This window comes from Tachypleus tridentatus, chromosome 3 (genome assembly GCF_004210375.1).
Source record: "Tachypleus tridentatus isolate NWPU-2018 chromosome 3, ASM421037v1, whole genome shotgun sequence".
Taxonomy (NCBI): domain Eukaryota; kingdom Metazoa; phylum Arthropoda; class Merostomata; order Xiphosura; family Limulidae; genus Tachypleus; species Tachypleus tridentatus.
This window is the reverse complement of record NC_134827.1, coordinates 7,030,602-7,045,239: the sequence shown is the minus strand read 5'-3', so window position 1 is coordinate 7,045,239 and position 14,638 is coordinate 7,030,602. Positions and strand designations below refer to the sequence as shown.

At 36.4% G+C, this 14,638-nt stretch overlaps 1 protein-coding gene across 1 annotated transcript; it reads right to left on the bottom strand.

Annotated features, from left to right (window-relative positions):
* Positions 1-4,075: 4,075 nt before the first annotated feature.
* Positions 4,076-6,983, bottom strand: LOC143246277 (uncharacterized). Its single transcript, XM_076492739.1, has one exon. It carries the CDS (start codon positions 6,740-6,742, stop codon positions 6,119-6,121), a length of 624 nt encoding a protein of 207 aa, XP_076348854.1. The 5' UTR covers positions 6,743-6,983; the 3' UTR covers positions 4,076-6,118.
* Between the last annotated feature and the right edge of the window lie 7,655 nt (positions 6,984-14,638).

Below are 14,638 nucleotides of genomic sequence, written 5' to 3'. Positions count from 1 at the left end.
AGGCCGTAGAATTGGCGTTTCTTTTAACCGCATGAGAAAGTCTATTAAACGGAACAGTTGAAACTGGATACTTTTTTCAAATAAATTTGATTAAGATTTTGTGTGCTTATACATATTTTCAATATCTATTTTTATTCTTATTATAATAAATATAACATAAATAATATAATAACTTTATTCACAAACGTCTTACTTCCCTTGAGTCAAGCAAATCTCACGTTCCGCTCAAAAATTATGTATAATTAAGGAAATGCATGTTCATTATGTCTGAGCCGGAAAACCTGCTTAAGCCGGAAATGTTAATCGGTCCCGTGCGATTCCGCCTAAGACAGGTTTTACTGTATGTGTATATAAACATATATATATACTGTATTTTGAGGCTCAGCTTGTTACGCTATGTCAAAAAAAGAATTCCTGTTATGTTGAACACAAAGCTACACAATAGACAATCTGTGTTATGCCCCTCACGAGTATCGAAACTCGGTTTCTAGAGTTAGATTTAGTGCTGCAAAGAAAGAATCAATATTTCTGTAGACCCATCTTCAGAAAAACTTTAAATAAGGGTTGCTATTGAATACATACGCACATTTTTCAACCAAAAAAGTTTTATTGAAGCTAATAGCTTCTTTGTTTTGAGAGCAAAACTACGTTGGCCTACCTGTTGTGTCCACCGCGGGAATAGAGCCCTAGATTTTACCGTTGTAATTATGTAAGTCTACTGCTGTCCAACTGGGGTCTTAAGCTAATAAAATAATGTGACTTGTGAGTTAAAAGATAACTCAGTAGGCTGTGATGTAACGCATACAAGATTATCCATCTATTCCAATATCGAAGATTTGATCACTGTTTCTTTCATAGTACGATAATCTGAGGGTCGCGGATTCGCATCTCCATCGCGCCAAACATGCTCGCTCTTTCAGCCGTGGGGGCGTTATAATGTGACGGTCAATCCCATTATTCGTTGGTAAAAGAGTAGCCCAAGAGTTGGCGGTGGGTGGTGATGACTAGCTGCCTTCCCCTACTCTTACACTGCTAAAGTAGGGACGGCTAGCACAGATAGCCCTCGAGTAGCTTTGTGCGAAATTCAAAAACAAACAAACAAATTCATAGTACGATAACATTAAATTAAACCAAATGTAAACAGAGTCACTATGGTCCCTACCGAGCATTTCCTTCGAATAGAAGAAGAATAAGTTGCCAGTTAAATCTTATACCTCTGTGATGAATATTAAATAGGTTTTTTTTTAACGTAAATTGCCAGAAACTCTTGATGTTATAAAGAGATTGATAGCACAATCTTAGAGCAAATCCAAGAGTTTAATACAAATACGTATACATAAATAAACTGTATACGATATGTACAGATATTCGGTAGAATTTTGTTAGGATATCTTTATCACTATAGTTTTGCTGATCGATTTAATAATAAACATTGTAAATGAAAACCATTACAATTTACTATACTCACCGAAAGATGGCAAGCCAGTCTTGCTAAAAACTTTTAAAAACAAGAGTGGCGCTGGTGTCTCTGTGGAAGAGCGCTGGGTTTGGGAACTAGCGAACCGGGGCAGGATCAGTGCGTTTCAGTTGGTCGGTAGTTCAAACTCTGAGATGACGACAGACAGCATTGGTAGCTTTACCGTAAATACGAATAAAATATAAAGAAGTTTGTTGTTAGTACTTTTGTATTGTATTCAATAAGAATTAAATAGTAGTAATTAGGTTTCTATTTAAAGCAATCTTAAGTTGCATCATTACTACCTCTAATTATGTATTGAAATACTAACCTTTGCTTTTAATCTCACCTTAGTATTATGCTTCTAAGATTTTAAAATATTGAAGGAAAACATGTGTTAACAGTGAAAGTATTTGATTTCCATTCGAAAATGGCAACTATTTTTTCTCAGATGTAGCGAATGCTACATCTTCATTGTAAATATTTTTAACTGTTGTTTGTTTGTTTTTGAATTTCGCACAAAGCTACTCGAAGGCTATCTGTGCTAGCCGTCCCTAATTTAGCAGTGTAAGACTAGAGGGAAGGCAGCTAGTTATCACCACCCACCGCCAACTCTTGAGCTACTCTTTTACCAACGAATAGTGGGATTGATCGTTACATTATAACTCCCCCACGGCTGAAAGGGCGAGCATGTTTGGCGCCACGGGGATGCGAACCCGCGACCCTCGGATTACGAGTCGCACGCCTTAACACGCTTGGCCATGCCGGGCCTATTTTGAACTATTGCGGAAAGCTGAAGCGAGCGCGCATGTATGTTTGTATATCTGTGGCTATAAATATGTTGTATGTTTTCATAGATGACCAGGTGGTTAAGGTACTCGACTCACAATCCGAGGGTCGTGGATTCGAATCCCGGTCGCACCAAACATGCTTGCCCTTTCAGCCGTGGGGGCGTTATAAATGGTACGGTCAATCCGGCTATTCGTTGGTTAAAGAGTAGCCCTAGAGTTGGAAGTAGGTGGTGAAGACTAGCTGCTTTCCTCTAGACTTACACTGCTAAATTAGGGACGGCTAGCGTAGATAGTCATCGTGTAGCTTTGCGCAAAATTCAAAACAAATCAATCTTCCTCTAGTCTTACACTGCTAAATTAGAAACAGCTAACACAGATAACCCTCGTGTAGCTTTGCGCGAAATTCAAACCAAACCAAACCAATAGTTTCATCTATGTGTACATGTTCTTTGACCAAAGCTCTCAACAAAACGTTTGTTTTGTTTGTAGTTAAGCAGAAAGTTACATAGGGGGTTATCTGTGCAACGTCAAATTAACGAAAACAAACAAACTTTTCAACAAGTATGCCTCGAGGTAACTTTACAAAGGTTAACGTCATCTTTGGAACATTTTCAGGAGTTAAATTTGCAAGTATTGCTTAAAGTATATTAAATTAACACTTTTTGCTTATCTTGATGGCCCGGCATGGCCAAGCGTGTTAAGGCGTGCGACTCGTAATCTGAGGGTCGCGTGTTCGCATCCCCGTCGCGCCAAACATGCTCGCCCTTTCAGCCGTGGGGGCGTTATAATGTTACGGTCAATCCCACTATTCGTTAGTAAAAGAGTAGCTCAAGAGTTGGCGGTGGGTGGTGATGACTAGCTGCCTTCCCTCTAGTCTTACACTGCTAAATTAGGGACGGCTTGCACAGATAGCCCTCGAGTAGCTTTGTGCGAAATTCAAAAACAAAACAATTATCTTAACTGTCTTAAATCATTCATTTCTCAGGCGTTTCCAGTAAATGTTCTCATCTTTAGCAACAACTGGCGGAATTTGATAAATCAGCTTGAAAATTCTCTCTCCGATTGCACTGAAATACTAAAAAAAACTTATGCTACAATTGTACTGAAATACCTGAGTACCTACGGCGCAACAGTATGCTTATATGTTGTGTGAGTTTTGAGTTTTATGGCAGCTTTGATATCTTAATATCGTATAGTTTTCCATCTCCGCTTAAGTAGCGGACAAAGAAATTCTGTTTTCTGTGGCTAAATCTATACAATGATTGTAAAATATCAAACTATTCGCAATTAATACAATGATTTTAAGTAAGCATGATCAGAGAAAAAATTTACAGGAACGAAAAGTTGGATTTGAATACATAATCTTCTCACGTAAACATGAAAAACATTGTAGCTATAGTAATAATTTATCTGTTTTCTGTTTAGCCCATTGTGCCACATTGGCACAGATAGCCTAGTTGCTTTGCACATAAAATGTCAAATCAACCAACCAACAACCAGTAAAAACTTGAAAATCATGAATCTGATTACTTCCTCGTTACATCTTAATACAGTTTCTATTAAAGTAAATACGGTAAATCACGAAATTCCAACAATAAATGTTAGTTTGACTTTAAAAAACAGGTATTGTTGGTACAATATTAAGTCATGTTTATCTTCCTTGTTTAGAAGTAAAGAAGTCGGTGTGACAAAGTTTGTTCTTCACAACAATATTTTTTTATGTAATTATTTCCTCAACAATAATTTTAGACGTCAATTTTTGTACTGTGAGTGTTTTATTTGTTGTTGTTTTTGTAATTTTATTTTATGGAGGAACAAACTTGTCAGCCAATGGACGGTTTTTATTTGGTACACCAAGGTAAATACCAAATATGCGTTTTAGCTCGTTTTATTTCATTTTCTGTCAGAACAAATGGCTTTACAAATACTGGTTATTATAGTAAAACGTTTTTAACTTGAAATAAGAGAAAAGATTGAATCATATCGTCTTGTTATCTTTTCATATCAAGCTCATTTAAATACTCATTTAAACAAAACAGTAAATTATTTATTAACCGATTTCACCAAAAACTAATAAGTACTTAAATATATTTTCAAATAAAACCCAAAATCTAAACGATCGAAGCTTGGATCTCTGTCCAAGAGACGGATAATTGTGCTATCATATGCTATCTATGAAAAGCACAATAGTTTTTCTTTAAATATATGAATATTATATACATATATTATCCATAACGGAAAATACATATAACTTGAGGTTCTTCTATGTCCAGTTCTTTAATATCCACATGAAAAACTTAAGTATTTTTGCAATGCGAAAATTGAAGTTGATAACAATCCATGCTATTTCCTACACTGTGTTTCTTTTGACTGAAAACAAAACCGATTATATCTTCTATAAATGGAACATAAAAATATTTTTAAAGTGCCATGTATCGATACGACAGTTATCCAAAAAAATACGATAACTTTTGTTTACAAATATACAACTTTAAATGACCAAAATTTAGCATAACATTTTCTTTATAAATGAATTTTGATTCACAGTTTAGCTCGATATTCTACAACTAGCTTGGTATGTAAAATTAATTTTATCAAATCAAATTACATTACTTGAGTATTAATTTCAAGTTATATAAATTTAAGAAAAATCACACTTTAAATAAAGTTGTCTGATTTTGTAAGTTCTTATCCTCATGGCATGTTTAGACAATTGTTCAGTTGAAAAGGTTTATCTGTAAATATCGAATTGTTCATTAAGAATCATGCGGTTGAAAATAAAGAAAGACTTACTCCAATATATCTTAATACATTGATAATTGTATTTAAGCATAGTGACGGACAATAGTTTTCTGTAAGTTAATTTCTCATGAGGGCATAAATGTATGTTGAAAAACAAACCGCATAATTAAAATTATAAATTCAAGTGTATGTCACTTGGAGAAACTTGAGCATGGCATTTCTTGAACAACTTAGTCATCAAAACAAGTATGTATATATATATATATATATATATATATATAGATTAGAGAAATTTGAACAGAGTGTGAGCTTCTATAAGGCTATAACAAGTATTCAAGTAGAAAAGTTGAACATATATTTAGTTACATAACAATTCAACATGTATATTTATTATCATAATAGAATAAGCTTTTTAAATCATTATTTGCTTCAATTCAAGTCCTACATATAACGATGTAAAAAAAAAAGAAATATTTGTATTTGCTATTAGTACGGAAAATACGATGTTTCGTGTTAGAGTAATAGCAGAAGTAGAGAACTATGTTAACACTACGAAGATTCTGTAAAACATGAATTATTAATATTATTTCACAATAATAAATGATTATTAATAATAAACTACAACTTATTACATTATCTGAATACTGAAACGTTGAAACGTTAAACGTTTCAGTATTGTGGAAACTTCGATGTTTATTATAATTCATCTGTAAATTACTGATATCGAAAACTCTCACAGTTTGCATTTAGTCAAATAAGCTTCCAATACAATTATCTGGACAGAAATGAGTTTCGTTAAATACATACCTCAAATGTAAAATTATTGAAACACAAATATATAGTCTAACTGTATTCCTAATGGACACATTTGACTGTTAAAAGTTCACAACTTATTTTGAATAAAAAGGTAATGTTTTTCTTTTGATGACTTCAGTTGGCAAACAGAATGATATAGGTTGAGATTTTCATGAAAGTTTGTAAATGAGGTTTTCCCACGTGTATTATGTGGTTGGCTAATGTACACCATTCAGTAAAGGAATTTCTGTACAACAAACATAAAATCCTAATTTATGGATGAGCATCATGAGAGTTTTCTGAGATTCATTTTTTTCGCTACTCATGCACAGAATCATTTATCGAGGAGTTCACTTAAAGCCGTAATGTAACTTTGAGCCATTTGTAATGTCTCGTATTTGGACAGTTTTCTGTCGTTTCCAAGTGAAGGCACCACTTCCCGCAGCCGGTCGAAGGCAATGTTGAGACTGTGCATTCGGCGTCGTTCACGTGCGTTCGCAGCTAACCGACGCTTTCGTAAAACGGCAGGCTGAGGAGGGTCTCCGCTTCGGATCTTGTTCAGTCTGTCATGACTATTAAACTCATGAACAGTAGTGTTACTATCATCAGAAGCCTTGATACAACTGTTAAAGTTCATCTCGCTAAGCCTACTCGACGAATGTTCACAGTATGAAGAATATTTAAGTGAAATATCGTGATCTAAATTCCCTGCTTGACGTCCCGAATAAAGTTTCAAATCCATAGATTCTCTGGTTGTATCTTCGGAAGAGGTTAAGGCGTCCAGCGTTGTCTCACTGGGACAGGAGAGTGGACTATCCACTAGAACCGACAAACAGCTTTTAGAATTTTTTATTAAAAAGGAGCAGTTTTCTCTAGGAGAAGAAGATTCTTGTTGGAGGGCCTGAAAATCAGAGGAACTTTGTTCAGAAAGTCTATGAAGTATGGGAAAACGGTCCATACTAACGGCTAAACCCACGTTTATGAAACACCTGGATATATTATAACTCCATTTCACACACTTGTTACTTTAGTGACTTGTTTTAACTACGAACTGGCGTGCAGGACGCACGCAATACTAATCAACTCAAGAAAACAGACAACACAACTTCGTTCCACCTGCGGGTTTTTCTGCAACTATAAACAGTCTAGGCCTCGTGCTTCACCGGCGGGAGATTTTGACTGGGTACGTAGTCCATCACTGACGTCATTACCTGTCCAAAACGTCCAATCAAGAGGTTTTGTCAAGTAATAAGGCTCGCGGTGATGTACGTTGAAAATAATTACACATTACAGTGAGTTTGGGAGGCTTTTCATTGTCATTTCTAAACCAATAACATTTTTCATGCACTATTCTTTATTTATTTACAATCGAAAGTTGGTAATTAGAAGAATACGACTAGTTTACTGTTACAATAATAGTGAAGTTTATTCTAATATTGAGCGACAAAGATGACTTACCTCACACTTAATAGAAGTAATGAGTTATTGTATCTTAGCGATGAATGTGATTATATTTAAACTGCTAAGGTTATATTTCTGTTTTGTTTTGTATAAATTAGTTTAATTAGTAAATATAAAAAAAGGACAACATTATATCTGGATTGGGTATTTCAAGAAACGATTAACCCTTTATATTTTTATTTCTCTATATGAGTGTCTTAAATAAGACAGTATAATAATGAAGTGCATGTCAGTTCAGTACTCCCCGTGATACCAAACATGCTCGCCCTTTCAGCTGTGGGGGCGTTATATAGTGACGATCAATCTCACTATTTGTTGGTAAAAGAGCCGCCGAAGAGTTGGCGGTGAGTGGTGATGACTAGCTGCCTTTCCTCTAGTCTTACACTGCTAAATTAAGGATGGCTAGCGCAGATAGCCCTCGTGTAGCTTTGTGCGAAATTCAAGAAGAAACAAACAAACAGTTTGGTAATTATTATTATTATTTTAAATAAGGCTTAAATTAAGACATCGCAAATCAGTCGTCTATTATTGTGTATATTGTTTTCCAAGTCTATCAGTTACGAACAATTATATTATGTATTATTTTGAATATAGTCTTTAGCTATTATCCACTGAAAATAATGGTTTAAATGACAATACAAATATAAGAACAACGGAATTGAGACTCATCATTACCAAAATATAACTGAAAATAACATAAGTTGAAGATAACTACAGATCCGATACATAATGTTGAGTAAAAGATGGTAAGACATTTTTACATATTATATAAACAGTTGGTATGGGTTGAGAAATTTTTTATGTAGAGGAACGAACAACGTTTCGACCTTCTTCGGTCATTTTCTCAACCCATACCAGCCGTTGATATATATATATATATATTTCTCTACAAGTGGGTTTTCTCGTCATCACGGAATAAGACACTTTTAAATAATCTCTTTTTTGCCATTATTTTAGACAAAATGTTTTGAGTTATTCATTTTTATTTTATAATCGTGTGGCCAAGTTTTAAAACATATTTTATATACTGTCACGTGACGCTAACCTCACACCCTTGTTAAAAGAAATAAACCAGCCTGTTAATAAAATACTTGTTCAAAAGCGTTTGTGCAACAACGTTTGTTTTGTCGGCTTTTGTGCAAAGCTACACAAAGGCTATCTGCGCTAGCCATTTCTAATGTTTAAAAATAATAAGATAAAGAGAAAGCAGCTAGACAATACAAACCACTGTATTGTAATAGTCTTGGACTATTATTGTTTGATCGAATAATCGAATTTAACCCAAAGTGTGTGGCGCGACTTTATTTATTTCTTTGTGCTAATAGAAAGAGAAAACGGAACTTCAACGCCACTGTCAAACACGCTAACCATTAGGCCGCTCCCAGGCCATATTTGTTATTCACGTTTTGTTAGAATCGTTTCTTATTTCAAGGCGACATAATCACATACACAGCAGACTTATAGGAAGTTTCCAACATAAAAGTGAAACGGTAATAAGTACATCAATTTTCAAACTCTTTTTTTTTTTTCTCGTAAGAATCTCTCGTTAAGGTTAATAATAACAATCACATGACATATAGAATTTGTTCAAAGCCGTTTAATTCTACCACAACTGTTTTTACCTCCGCCATCACAGGTGGACAGATGTTATGTTTCTATCCTGTTTGTAGATGTGTGTTTGTCAGCAAGGTTTCTTAAAAATGGTCAAATGTATTTTTACGAAAGCTGGTATATACTTGGACTATGATTCAACTTAGAAGTGATTAGTTTTTGGAAGGTCGAGGTCACAACAAGGTTACAAAAATTAAAAAAAATCCCTAACTGTTAACATGGAGACCGATTTTTCACACTATTTTCGCTCTCTAACTCAGTCAAGAATAGTCGTATTTGAATAAAACTTGGAGAAGGTATGTGTAATATCATTTTTCATTGTCCTGTCAAGAATGGTCCGTGTCCATTGATAATGACGGACATTGGACACATTTTCGTATCTCTTAAGAGCTGTTTGTTTGTTTGTTTTGGAATTTCGCACAAAGCTACTCGAGGGCTATCTGTGCTAGCCGTCCCTAATTTAGCAGTGTAAGACTAGAGGGAATGCAGCTAGCCATCACCACCCACCGCCAACTCTTGGGCTACTCTTTTACCAACGAATAGTGGGATTGACCGTCACATTATACACCCCCACGGCTGGGAGGGCGAGCATGTTTAGCGCGACGCGGGCGCGAACCCGCCACCCTCGGATTACGAGTCGCACGCCTTACGCGCTTGGCCATGCCAGGCCTTTAAGAGCTGAATATGATCAACAATGTATAGCCCAGGTATGCGCTCTACTAAATGTCCCTTTAGTTTGTGTATGGGTTAGCCCTCGACTTTTTTTTTTAAAGATATTTAGCTCATAAATCAGGCTACAGTTACAAAATATTTCGATATCAAAACCACTAGAGTTTTCGTTTCTGATAGTATATATATATATGTAGCAACTTCCGTTCACCAGCTGGTAAAATTGTATATTTTTGTAAGAGCGAATGTACAAACGAATTAATGTTCGTCTTCCAAACATGCAGTAAGACCTGCCACCTTCTCATTCCAAAACTCACTCCAATGGAGGCCCTGCATGGCCACGTGGTTAAGGCGCTCGACTCGTATTCTTGGGGTCGCGGGTTCGAATCCCCGTCTCACCATACATGCTCGCTCTTTCAGCCGTGGGGGCGTTATAAGGTCACAGTCAATCCCCCTATTCGTTGGTAAAAATTAGCCAAAGAGTTGGCAATGGGTGGTGATGACTAACTGACTTCCCTTCTAGTCTTACACTGCTAAATTAGGGACGACTAACGCAGAGAGTCCTCGTGTAGCTTTGCGCGAAATTCATAAACAAACAAACAAACAAACAAAAATGTTCTTATCAGATGTATATTCTTTCACTCAGTAACCAAACGTAATTTCAGTTGAAGCTTAGTTTTCTGGCACTTTGTTTTTAACTGGTGTGATGTTATTCTGAAATGCATACTATATGCATGCGTGGTTACATGCAATGTTTCGGTCCGGCCTGGCCGTGTCATTGAGGCGCTTAACTCACAATCTGAGGGTCACGGGCTCAATCTCAAACCCCTTCTTTCCAAACAGGCTCGCCCTTTTAACCGTGTGAGCGTTATTATGTGACAATCAATCCCCCTATTCGTTAGCAAAAGAGTAGTCTAAGAGTTGGCTGTGGGTGTTAATGACTATCTGCCTTACTTACCTCTAGTCTTTCCCTGCAATATTAGAAACAACCAGTGTAGACAGTCTTCGTGCAGCTTTGCTCGAAATTGAAAATAAATAAATTTGCTCTTTCGGCAAAAATTATATGCAATATACAAACGTGTTAAACGAGCATAACACAACAGTATTTCTATGGGTTGAGTCAGTTCGTATAAACAAACATGAGAGGACAAGAAAAGATTTTTTTTATGGAAATTGAAAAAGCAAATACAAGTGGCACTGCAATATGACCTTGAAGCTGTATTGACTTATCACGTGACGACATCGAGAATTACAGTTAACAGTGTAAATTTGAGCGGTAAGTTTATTCGTTCACTTATTGATTAGTAGTATTGCTGGATAACGTGGGTTAAACATGCAAATTAATATATTAGGTTGAGGAATAATTCGTGAGCGTTTTTAAATAATTTCATTCAAGCGTTACATGCAAGACTATACAATACTTCAATGCATGAACACATGACACCCAAAACATTTATTATGATACTTTATTTCATGTAATACCTAGGTATATAGTATGCATTGTTTTAAACGAAATTGCAAGAAATTAAATGCGAAAAGCAGATGGTGTCGAAAATGCTCGATTTTGTCCATTTGACATTCCATTTAATGAGCTGAAAATAAAAGCAAAAATTAAAGACATATGAAAATCAAACACACTAATCTATTAGAACAAAAAATTATCTACCAAATGACATGAAATATTTTGCGAAAGCGTTTCATTTATGAATATTTTTTTTAACTTGAAAAACGCTCTCGAATTATTCCTCAACCTAATATATACTTACCAGGATTTGGAAACGCGCAAATTATGGAAGAAGGCTAACTGGTAAAAACCATGGATTTTCACTAGACAATATAATTAAAATCTGTAAAACATATAAAATGATTTATTACACTGCACAACAATTTTTTTTTTTTTAAGTTTTGCTTCCTGAAAAGTTTTTGCTGATTGTGACAGGTACCTGGTGGGTATGCATAGATATAGTTTTGGTTTTGCTTCATCACGTAAGAACTCTGAGAAATAGACAGTTAACTGTTTACCGGCAATAACGTATTTAATTGCGTTTATGTTTCTAATACGCTATTAAGTTCAACATAATTAAAAGAGTTTTACTCCTGATTTTCGTGTGTATTCAATGTCCGGTGCATCACGTTGCAGTGTCCAACAGTAGTGAACAAGCATTGACGGATTCCAATTGCCCTGATATCGTTTTTCCATTGTAGCAACGTCCTGGTGAAACCTTTCACCGTGTTCGTCACTGACAGCACCGAGATTTGCGGGGAAGAAGTCCAAGTGTGAGTGGAGGAAATGAATCTTGAGTGACATGTTGCACTTCATTGTTTTGTATGCTTTGAGAAGTTTGTCTATCAGCTGAATGTAATGTGGGGCTCTCTAATTGCCAAGAAAATTGTTAACACCGTCTTTAAAGGCTTTCCAGGCAATCTTTTCTGGCCCAACTAACAGATCTTCGAACCGCTTGTCACACATAACATGTCTGATCTGAGGGCCAACAAAAATGCCCTCTTTGATCTCGGCATCAGTTATTCTTGGGAACATCTGTTTTAAATAATGAAAACCTTTGCCATCTTTGTTCATTGCTTTCATGAAATTCCTCATAAGTCCCAATTTTATGTGAAGAGGAGGCAAAGAAATCTTTGCCGTGTCGACAAGCGGTTCATGCGCCACATTTTTCTGTCCTGGAACTAACTTTTTACAGAGTGGCCAGCTCTGTCTAGAATAATGACTCTTTGGCACAACCGTCCAATTCACAGATGAAACAACAGTACTTTGTATAGCCGAACTGCAGTCCCAATAACAGAACAACGACTTTCAGATCTCCAAAGAAATTCTAGTTGTACTTGCTGTACTAGATGTGCTTCAGCAACATTTCCATGTTCTCGTAGGTTTCTTTTATGTGTGCTGCATAGCCAACAAATATTGAAAAGTAAACGTTGTCATTTTGTAATAGAGCAGATTTGAGGCTTAACATTGATGAAACAATAAAGAGACGCCACTCTTGCGGGTCATGGTCACAACCCGAAGCAGAGAACAATCCTTCGATAACAACACAGAAACAGATACTGTCAACTTGTGCAAAGAATTTGGTTATATCATCTTGGCGGCTTCGAGAAACAGAAATCTTCGTACTTGGTGACAGCAAACACCATTCCTGTAGTCTCGAACCCAGCAATTCGGCTTTTGCTTTTGACAGATTCAAATCTCTGACCAGATCGTTTAATTCTGACTGTGTAATGAAATGTGGATCGTCTGAGGAGCACGGTTCAATATCTGGATCAATGTCACTGCCAGTTCCCTGCATTGCAGTTTCATCATCGGGTTCGTCTAAGGTCCATTCTTCTGGTGGTTTCGGAATTGGAAGACTGTCGTCACGTGGCACGGGTCTCATTGTTGAAGGCAGATTATGGTATTCAATTGACTTCTTCTTTTTGGCAGAGATACCAGACACATTAGTCAAACAGAAGCAACAGTCCGTCACATGGTCTTTCTGTTCTCGCCATATCATCGAAACAGCAAACGGCATTGTCTTTCGAGTGCAACTGAGCCAAACTCTCAGACAGACAGAACATGTCGCACAACAAATGTGAGGCGCCCATTTCTGGTCTTGATCACCAATTTTACAGTCGAAGTACAGATGATATGCTTGCTTTACAAGAGCAGTCATTGAGCGTCTCTGATGAACAAGCGTATACTCGCCACAAATATAGCAGAATGTATCGCGGCTGTTACGACATTGACGAGACATATTGACCGACATCAATCGTCCTGCAAAACGTCTATAACATCTAACTTACTTATTACAGTGCTACTGAGGCAATGCTATATTCTGAAATAATACGTACACCTATAAGGTCTATATTAATCCATTGATCAGCATCTGTGTATGCAAGCCACTTTTATAGCCTGCTGAGCAGTGTCAAGCTGGCTCCGGCCTGCCCAGGCATGCCCGGGCTGCATATTTCCACAAAACAGCTTCCAACTTGACCTGATTTCATGCTTGGATATGCCCAGACTGCAGAAAACATTGTTCACAGGTCTCTTACAGAAGCAAAAATTTTTGGACACAAATATATGGAAAAACATGAAAAACTGAAAATTTCGATGAAATGGTATGTGATGGGCAAATCTGGATGTGATTTTTGTAATCAGCAGTCAAAATTCTGTAAGGAACACCCAACAATGTTCGAAAAGCAAAAACTTTGTTGTGCAGTGTTATGTGAGCTTAATCGATACTACATACATGATGAAAATAGACTTAAGTACCTTTCTCCCATTAACACCTAACTAAGTGTATAATCAGGCCATCGATCACTAGACTACAAAACTTATGTTAGGTTAGCCTTGATATCTTAGCACCTTAAAAAAATAAACTACCCATTTGACAATTACTATTAAGTAAAGAACTAAAACATATATGGACATTCGCCCTGAAAGGAAACCTGACCCTCCCAAGTAGTAGTTTGGTTTGATTTGAATTTCGCGCAAAGCTAGACGAAGGCTATCTGCGCTAGCCATCCCTAATTTAGCAGTGTAAGACAACAAGTCATCACCACCTACCGCCAACTCTTAGGCTACTCTTTTACTAACGAATAGTGTAATTGACCGTTACATTATAACGCCTCCACGACTGAAAGGACGAGCATTTTTGGTGTAACAGGGATTCGAACCCGCGACCCTCAGATTACGAGTCGAGTGTCTTAACCACCTGGCCATGGCGGGCCGGTATTGTTAGAACTATCCAATTTTAACAGTTGAGCAAAATTTACCAATATTCAGTATAACATGTCACAAATCAGTTAAATTATGGGACTGTTTAATCATGTTCTACTTTATCTGTGATTTATTATTAAAATGTTCGGAGTGAATACTAAACATTTGATGTGTTTTACACTGATACTACTGTATTTGTGACCGATATTTAGTGGTTTTTGACACGCATACTAACCAGCAAACGTGCAAGTTTTATGGTTCTCTCACTGCTTTCAAGTTTATTTTTCCGAGTCCTTTATAATTACGTACGTATGCGTGTGTTTGTTTATAAAGGGAGATTCAGTGTATGGTTAAACATCGTACACCTGAGAATCACGAGTCGGATCTTTTCGAGTACCAAAA

What these genes read in the sequence shown, in the direction of transcription:
- LOC143246277 (XM_076492739.1), bottom strand. Translation starts at nt 6,742, where the DNA reads ATGGACCGTTTTCCCATACTTCATAGACTTTCTGAACAAAGTTCCTCT.